This window comes from Dipodomys ordii, unplaced genomic scaffold (assembly GCF_000151885.1).
Source record: "Dipodomys ordii isolate 6190 unplaced genomic scaffold, Dord_2.0 Scaffold15, whole genome shotgun sequence".
In the NCBI taxonomy this organism is placed as follows: Eukaryota; Metazoa; Chordata; class Mammalia; order Rodentia; family Heteromyidae; genus Dipodomys; species Dipodomys ordii.
Window position 1 is genome coordinate 16,584,311 of NW_012267231.1, and position 9,479 is coordinate 16,593,789.

The 9,479-nt window shown below is 45.5% G+C and overlaps 1 protein-coding gene across 4 annotated transcripts in view; it reads right to left on the bottom strand.

Moving 5' to 3' along the window:
• Nucleotides 1-239: 239 nt before the first annotated feature.
• The window catches only part of Hmg20a (high mobility group 20A), a 77,979-nt gene continuing 68,739 nt past the window's right edge, over nucleotides 240-9,479 (bottom strand). For 3 of the 4 annotated variants that reach the window (XM_013012142.1, XM_013012141.1, XM_013012144.1), the window contains 4 exons: nucleotides 2,306-2,381; nucleotides 1,415-1,630; nucleotides 859-1,000; nucleotides 240-320 (listed from right to left, as the gene is read on the bottom strand). In XM_013012142.1, coding sequence (XP_012867596.1) covers nucleotides 864-1,000; nucleotides 1,415-1,630; nucleotides 2,306-2,381 — 429 coding nt within the window. In that variant the 3' untranslated portion in view covers nucleotides 240-320; nucleotides 859-863. The remainder of the gene's footprint in view (nucleotides 321-858; nucleotides 1,001-1,414; nucleotides 1,631-2,305; nucleotides 2,382-9,479) is intronic. The other variant, XM_013012143.1, reaches the window with a different exon arrangement.

Below are 9,479 nucleotides of genomic sequence, written 5' to 3' on the forward strand. Positions count from 1 at the left end.
CAGCTTGAGGGATATATTTTTAAAAAAGCTTTTTCTTATTTAGTTACTGCTTATTCATAGAGCCAGGGCATCAAGTGTTCACACCACCATTTAACATGCAATAACCACTCTGTTATGGAGTGATAAATTAAATGCTTACTTATACAGGTGCCTCTCCCCTGCCCACTTCTCACTGACCCCCTGTAAGTCATTATGGATATTCACCAAGGAAAAGAAACATTCACAATTAAGTGGTATTTATTTTGTTCTGACAACTGGTTGGGTATGGTTTCTTCTAAATTTCTTACCCGGTCTTCAAACCCCATTTTGGAACCTAACACCTGAAAATGTCAAAGCAAGAACTGAAGTCTAACCAACCACAAACTCCTGTTCTTCCATTACCATTAAGACGCCTAAGTGAGATAAAACTGTTTTTCTAGTATTCTTTAGAAAGATTTTGCTGAGTGTTGGTGGCTTACACCTGTCACCTTTAGCTATTCAGGAGGCTGAGCTTTGAGGATCCTGGTTCAAAACCAGCCCAGACAGCAAAGTCTGTGAGACTCTTATCGCCAATTAATCACCAAAGAGCCAGAAGTGGAGCTGTGGCTCAAATGGTAGAGTGCTAGCCTTGAGTGAAAAAGCTCAGAGACAGCACACAGGACTTCAAGCCCTGGTATTAATACTAGAGTGCACGCGCGTGTGTGTTGCGCGTGCGTGCGCGCACACACACACAAACACACACATTATTTGATCTTCAGTAACCACATAATAGAAATCTAACCCCTGTCTCCACTCAGGGAGTGAAAGCCTGGGACTCAGTGGACCCACAGCATGAGGATGAGGACGGGGGCCGGTGCAGGACCCACCAGGAACACTCACCGGTCCTAACGGTCCAGCCTGCTCACCACCTCTCGGACAGTGGCGATGAAGTTTTCATTGTCTTGGGGATTTGCTAAAATAATGCTGTGCAGTCTGTTCATGTAAGAGTCAATGGTGTCCAGGGTGGGAGTCTCTCCACTTCCTGAAATGAGGAGGAAGGGAGGGGGAGGGAGAGAGGGAGAGAGGGAGAGAGAGACGCTTTCTTTCCCATTCAGTTCAACCCTAAAATATTCCAGGGAACCCACAGAAGGAGAAGTGGACTCTAAAGTGGTTTGCTCCACAAATATTTTAATTTTACAGGAAAGACTTTCAGGCAACAAAGAAACAAAATGAAAGCAGCTGAATGCGAGGAAGGCGGCAACTTTCTGCTCTGACCATTCTCCAAACAGGCTCTAAGCCCCTGTGCCTGTTTTCCTTCCCTTTGAATAGAGGGGACATGGGGTACAGTGCTCCCCTTACCCGGCTGGGCCTGCTGTCCCCCTCCCCTAGCTCCCCCTCCCACCTTACCAGGCAGGGGCATGCTGTCCCCCTCCCCCAGCTCCCCCTCCCACCTTACCAGGCAGGGGCATGCTGGCGAAGCTGCTGGCCAGCACCTGCCGCAGGCTCTCCAGGTGCTGCTGTAGGACCGCGTTACGGCCCCGCTCCTGGACCACATCCCCTTCCAGCTTCTCCACGGCCGTGCGCATGCTCTCCACGTGCTTCTGTAGGGCCGCGTTCCTCTCCTCGAACTCCATGTTGGACTTGCGAAGCTGGCGGAGCTCCGCCTCGCGCGCTGAGGACACACAGGTCCCCCCACCCCCCAGAACCAGGCAGCGTGAGGAGGGGGCCTCGGAGGAGACCCGGTGACTCACTCTTCCAAGGAAGTTCTGCTGAGCGTCTCTCATTAGCTCTCCCACCTCATCTTCGGATTCTCATTACGGCACTCCAGATAGCAATTTCAGCGATGAAACGCCTGGCTCCCCAGAGCTGTTTTAATTCTCTATGATTGCAACCAATAGTGGCAATTCCCAGCATTTTGGGTTTGTTAGCTCTGTGCCCCAAGGAGCCCGAGGGCTCCGCAGGGGACCCTGGGAGGCTGGCCAGGCACAGCCACGCGCGTCCATCCATGCCTCCTGGGGACCAGCTCTGCAATTACTTTCTATACTTTGGAGTCCCAGGTAAGCTTGCATTTGTTCAGAGGGTTCCAGGCTATGCATCTAAAAGCAATCGCATTTGTCACTTATGCGTTTTTTTAAGTGCTGAGACCAAAGGAACTTTGACAATACTGGCTTGGATTTCTTTCCTTGGTCCCGGGGCCTTTACTAAAGAGTGGAAAAGCAGCAATTCTTCCAGAAAAGTCCTAAGGAAGGCTAGGATTACCCCCGCATGGGGGTGAGAGACTCCTGAGAAATACATCCCCGGCAAAGACCCAAGACCCAAGGACATAAAAAAATACTCCAGTAATCACCTTTGCTGTGATTCAGAAATTCCTCAGTAAATATAGGGATGTCAAAAACAGATCTCTCTTTTACTTCTGCTTCTTTCTGCAAGTCAAGAACACAAGTTAATTCTTACACAGAGGCTAGATAAATCACAGTGCCTGGGGCACAATCATCACCATGTCCTCAGGGAAACAGTCGAGTGAGAGCAGGAATTGGTCCAGGACAGCCCGGAAGAGAATATGTCTCACCAGAATCAGTTCTCTTAGATGCAGAACTGCTGTGTGTGAGAAACCTTTAAACAAACCGACATGCACTGCTTGAATGATAAATTTGCAAGTCTTTCCTTCCTTCCTCCCTCCCCTCCCTTTCTGGTGCTCTACCGGGGCTTGAACTCAGGGCCTGGGCACTGTCTCAGCTTTTTTGCGATTCCATTGGAGCTAAGTGTTAGATATTTAAAGAGGCTGCTGAGTAAGAACACCATGCACATGGTATTCAGGTAAGGGATAGGTTTATTCAGCGGACTGGCTGGCACCAGGCTAGGTTGGCACTCCACTGGCTAGGAAGGGAGAGTCTAGACCTGGGCCATGCCTTATCTAAGGTAGGTACGGGAGAAGGTGGGCCAGGTAAAGGGAAGTGGGACCAGGTAAGAGGACATGGGACCAGGTGGGAAAAAGATGTGGCCATTATCAGATCCAGATGTGACCTCAGCAGATGCAGATGTAACCTCTCCCAGGTGTGCCAGTTGCCTAGGTAACACAGCTTCTGGGCAGAGACTTGGTCCTCAAGGACAGAGGAGTCTGCTCACCATCCAGGACTGACCTTACACTAAGGGTTTCATGGACCTTTCTGCCCAGGCTGGCTTTGAACCAGGAATCCTCATATCTCAGCCTCCTGAACAGTTAGCATTATAGGAGTAAGCACTTTTTAGCTCTGTGGGCTTTTTGTTTTACTTTTGGTCTGTTGTGGGGCCTGAATTCTGCCTGGACACTGTCCCTCAGCAATTCAGCTCAAGGCTAGCACTCTACCACTTAAGCCACAGTGCCTCTACCGGCCTTTTCTGCTTATGTGGTGCTGAGAATCGAAGCCAAGGCCTCATGCATGCAAGGCAAGCACTCGACCACTGAGTCATCTTCCCAGCCCCCTAGCTCTCTGATTTGAATAGTCCAACAATATAGAGTTGTGAACATAGCTGGTGCAGGAAATAATTAAGAAAGGCTGTTTTTTCAATCATTTCTGTGGTTGTGCATGTGAAATGCAAGATTGTGCATTCTAAATGTACAGAGTGGGCAGATCCATTAAACAGAGATCTTCCTGCCATGAGAACTAATAATGGTATTCTACCAGCACTTTTATGTCTTAAGAAGGCACAGGCTATCTTTGGAGTTCTTGTAGTCTTTTCTTCAGACAGAAAAAAACCCCAAAACCCAAAAACCAAACCAACCAACCAACCAAAAAACTCAGAAATAAACAGGCTCTATACATGAGAACATTAAAGATAATATGAGATAGGAAAAAATAACAAGGCCTAAAATTAATTCACCAATGAACCATTAACATAAAAGTCTTACAAAAACCATGCAAAATATATTCAACTACAATCCGTAAGAACAGAGTCAGTATTTCAAGATGCTTTGGCTGCCATTTCAACAATGCACATGAAGTGGAAAGTATAATGAATATAAATTATAGGTGTCTTGGCCAGGTGTTTAAAAATCTTGCATAATATCAGTCAGTAAAGAGAACGGTATGGAAGGAATGCAGAAGAAATTACTGCTAAAACCTGAAGGCTCCAAAATCTTTAGAACATGAAAAACAGTGAAGAAAATATCCAGAAATTATTCCTATAAAAACATGTTTAAAGGGAGAGATAGAATGTTATCTTTTTTCTTGTCTCCACTGGTTTTGATCTTTGAACACAAAAGTGATTTGATGTGGAGAATCATGGGAGTTGTGTTCCTGTTTTCCTCTGCTATTGGCATAGGAAGGGGCTGGTGGATGCAGCAGATCAAGACAGACATTTAAGATGGAAATCTGGCTAGGCACTGGTGGCTCATGCCTGTAATCTTAGCAATTCACGAGGCTGAGATCTGAGGATCGCGGTTCAAAGTCAGGTGGGGCAGGAAAGTGAGACTCTTTTTTGTTGTTGTTTTCTGGTGGGCTACTGTTCCTAAGGTCTTACACTTAAGACTAGCACTCTACCACTTTGAGCTACAGTGCTTCTTCTGGTTTTCTGGTGATTAATTGGAGATAAGAGTCTTATAGACTTTCCTACCTAGGATGGCTTTGAACTGCAATCCTCAGATCTCAGCATCCTGAGTAGCTAGGGTTACAGATGTGAGCCACATCCAACTTCTTTCTGTGAGACTTATCTCAAAGTGGTAGAGCAGGAAAGTTCAGGGACAGCATTCAGGCCCTGAGTTCTAGCCCCATGACTGACCAAAAAAAAAAAAAAAAAGATGTAAATCTGTTGGTACATTTCTATATCCCTAAGCACTCAGAGGCTGAGGCAGGAGGATTGCAAGTTTGAGGCCAGCCTAGGCTAAAAATTGAAACTGCCAAAAAAACAAAACCAAACAAAAAAACCAGGAGCAGTGGCTTAATAATAAGACTTAGGTCCAGGTTCTCACAGGCAAAACTAGCTGAAAAACAAAGCAAGAAGGGTTCGGGGAGGTGGGCATCAGAAAGACTGGGGTTCGAGGCTCACCCAGATGAAAAATCCATCATGGGGTGGTATGTGCTTGCCTATGCTGAAAGCATAAATAGGAGGCTCACAGTCCAGATAAAACTGCAGGCCCTATCTGGAAAATAACTAAGGTAAAAAGAATTTGGGGTGTGGCTCAAGTGGTAACCTAGCAATGGAGGCCCTGGATTCAAACCCCACTACTGTTATTAGAGAGAGAGAGAGAAAAAAAAAAAGGAATTTGAAAAACTATTACATGAGGAATAGTTCATTTCAGAGCACTTAAATTCTACCATATCTTTTTCCTTCCCAGAGAAGGTAAGAAAACTTTCCCAGAACAATTTAAAAATAGTCAACAAAAATGTTCACGGAGAGCCCCCAATTTCAGCAGGAAAGCTTTGTCCAGGGTGGGTTCCTTAGTGGATTTCAATAAGCGCTCCTGCGGGGCAGGCAGTGGGCGGGCTCCACACGCTCCCCAGGGGGGGGATCTCCACTGGGCTGGAGCGTGATTGTTCCATTGCCTCTGGACCACAGGGAAGTTCTCACCCGAGTTTCACCCTGCACGAGGCACGGCCCAAGCCCACCAGCATCCTGGCATGGTTGTGTGACTTTAGTCTCCTATTTAACTGCACAGCCCCGGGTAAGACTATCTGTCAGCCGGAGGGGAACAGGGGGTGCCCGGCTCCACACAGAGCCCCCTCCCAGGACTCTGCCCTTCTTGGATTGGAATATTACATTCCCTTTGTGGTCAGGGCAGTCCCAGGCTAGCTCATTACAAAAGGGCAGAGGCTGTGCCACTTGAGTGCACTAACACCCTGGCCCTCCGTACAGATCCTGGGAGTGCAAATGAAGAAACATTAAGGCAATTAAATGAAACTGTTGAGTCTCTAAACACAACGGAGGGATTCTACTTAACGGCACAGTGGTAATAAAAAGCATCAGCACTCTGCCATTACGGCGGACGTTTCTCCGGCATGCAGAGGATTCTCCCGGGGGCTCGGAGAGACTTAAGCTGCTTCAAGTATTGCTCAAGGGATTAAAATCATAAGGATTTGATTACCTCCTCACCAAAAGGGTCTAATTTGTTCAGGCTGAGTGTCATTGTGTCATTTGTCATAAATTAAAGGAGCAACAAAATGATTGTTTCTACCTTTAGCGTTCGCACAAAGGGAGACACTTGGTGGAGAGAGGCAGCCGCTGCCTCCTGGGCCTGGGCCTTGGGGGGCTGGCTCTTCTCAGAAGATGACGTGGACACTCTTCACTTGGCTTTGCATTTTATATACTGGATGCAGGGTCAGAGAACAGAGACCCCGTTGAATGGAACCTATTTTGCTGTGTTCCAGGCTCCAGGTCAGATTTTCAGAGGGGAAGAGGAGCGTCCCCTGAAGCGCCCTTTACTCGGGGGCTCCTTACTGCTGTGAGCCAGGCTGCAGTGGCCCGTGCAGTGAGGGTGCCTTCCGTCAGCATTTACTTCTCTGTGATTCCTATTACGTTAGGAAAGCCGTACCTGCTATCTGTAGTTCCTGTCTGTCATCCTGGCTACTTGGGAAGCTTGGATTAGGACAACTATGATTCAAAGCCAGCCTGGGCAGAAAATTTCACAAGACCCCCTTTCTCAACCAATGGCTGGGTGCTGTAGTGTGCACATGTCATCTCGGCTACTTGGGAGGCTGAGATGGGGAGAATCAGGGTTCTAGGCTGGTCTGGAGAATAAAGCCCATGAGATTACATTTTAATGGAAGAAGCTAGGGCCTGTAGCATGCTCATTATCTAAGTTATGACAGGAAGAGAGATGAATCATTGTCCAGGTGCATGTCTGGGAAGGAAGCTAGAGCAATAGAGTACCTGCCTAACAAGTTTGGAGGCCCTGAATTCAAATCCTAGTATTGTCAAAAAAAAAAATCTACATGCAAGGAAATCACAATTTGAAAACCTTCAAACCAGGGCTGGGAAGGTAGCTTAGTGGTAAAGTGTTTGCCTAGCATGCATGAAGCCCTGGGTTCAATTCCTCAGTACCACATACACAGAAAAAGCTTAAGGTAGAGTGCTAGCCTTGAGCAAAAGAAGCTCAGGGATGGTGCCCAGGCCCTGAGTTCAAGACCCAGGACTGGTAAAAAGAAAAAAGAAAAAAACCAAACCAAAAGAAAAAATTTTCACACCAATTCAGTTCTTATACTGCAATTGCTCTGAAAATACCTAGCTGAAGAAATATATTATTCAAGGACAACAAAAAATTGATAAAGTGAGGGACATTAGCAAGATCAAGAGCCTGGCTCTAAACTCTTGGCCTGCTTGGGTATGGCAGCCAAGAGAGGATGTTCTTTGCAAACTCAGAACTGTGGCTGGCCGGGCGCTGGTGGCTCACGCCTGTAATCCTAGCTACTCTGGAGGCTGAGATCTGAGGATTGTGGTTCAAAGCCAGCCCGGGCAGGAAAGGCTGTGAAACTCTTATCTCCAATAAACCACTAGAAAACTACTGGAAGTGGCGCTGTAGCTCAAGTGGTAGAGCGCTAGCCTTGAGCTGAAGAGCTGAGGGACAGCACCCAGGCCCAGAGTTCAAGCCCCAAGACCAAAAAAAAAAAAAAAAAAAACTGTGGCTGCTGTGTGGCTTCTTACATGCTCAAACTGGGTTTGGTTCCACAATCCTGGGAACAGGAAAATCCCAGAGACTCATCACTTTCCATAGACCGGAAAAAATTAGAGAAATTTCAATCCTAATTTCTATCATACGAATATATTGTGATAAAATGCTTCCTTCTAATGAACAGCAGCAGCAAATAATAACTTCTAGACCTGATTAGAGTTACTGTATCTTTTCTGACTGTAACTATCGACATTATTAAAGACAAAAATATCACATATTGTTTGGCCAGGAAAATCCATAGTGAGGGAAAGAGTCAGTGACTGAGGAGAAAATGCTGTATCGACTCAGATTCCTCTCCTAATTCAGCCTTGTGATCACTGACAGTAAAGAGGCAATCAAGTAGGGAAAAAAGAAGAGTCACTGCATGCTATTGGTGATGACACCCAGAGAAGATGAAATAAAAACTAAGTTAGACAGGTGGGTGCAGGTGGCTCACGCCTGTCATCCTAGCTACTTAAGAGGCTGAGCTTAGGATCGTGGTTCAAAGCCAGCCCAGACAGTAAAGTCTGTAAAACTCTTATCTCAAAGAAAAGCTACTAAAAAGCTGAATGTAGAACCATGGCTCAAAGTAAAATGCTAGCCTTGAGAAAAGAAGCTCAGGGACAGTGCCCAAACTTGAGCAAATGAAGCTCAGGGAAAGTGCCCAGACCCTAAGTTCAAGCCCCAGGACCAGCATAAACAACAACAACAACTAAGTACACAATTGTTCAGTATTTTGGAAAGCCTCCAACCTTACCCAGCTTTCATTTAAAATGCAAAGTATACATATGAAGTTTCTCAAGCAATATATATTCATAAACATTGGCATCCTACTTTAGAGTAAAGATCACATATAACTAACTTAAATACAATTTATATAGCGAACAAAGGGCTAATATTTACTATGCCTCCCACTTTATAATCCATGGATAGTAAGACATTTAATCTATTGGGTATATGAATCTCAATCTTTTCTCTATGTCTTAAAAAAGTCATCAAATTAGCTGAGAACTATAACCTTAAGATAAATGCTATTAATTTGAAAGAAACAATTTCCTCAGCTTAGTTTTTTATCCAATTACTTATAAGAGAATACATAACTTGCTCCTCCCCCGAAATCCATTGTTATTTCAAGTCATCTTTGGGTTCTTTTATAAAAAGCAGCTCTGTTCTATCTCCTCCATGCAAGAGCACAATGCAAGGGCATATGGGGTTGGATACAAAGAGAGAAACTAGATCCAGTGTGCTTCAAAGACATCACACATCATCCAAGAATGTGAACAACTAAAGTATCTGAGCAAGCTCAGCACCAGGCCAAATCAGCTAAGCGCATAACAAATTCAAGTGCATAAAGGCTGCAGGTTAAAGTTACAAAAGCCAAAGAAACTGAAGAACAGAAAAACTTGAAGGAGGAGGTGAAATTGAAATGGGGTTAGAAAGAGGTCTAGAAAACTGAGAGGCAGAAATGAGAGGATGGGGGGTGGGGGAATAAAGGCCTGCATGTATGTATAAGGAAGGGAAAGATTCCTAGAAAAAATATAACTGGACCCAGACTGAGGCAGAGCAGGGAGGGGGCCTGGAACACAGTAGGAAACAGAGGTTTTCCAGGTACTTGGAATGAGAAGGTGGCATTTAATTAAACAACACCCAGATTCCTGAGTGTCAATGTACCTGGTGAGCACTGCCATTTTAAAGCATAGAATAACCCTATTTTTTATTTCCTTATAGTCATATATTAAGCACAGCCTACACACACACACACACACACACACACACACACACACACACACACACACACACACACACACACACACACACACACACGGGCTTAAATCCTGTTGGTAGGGTTGAACCAAACAGGAGAAAGGAGGCCAGTAAATAAACATATTCAGGGGCT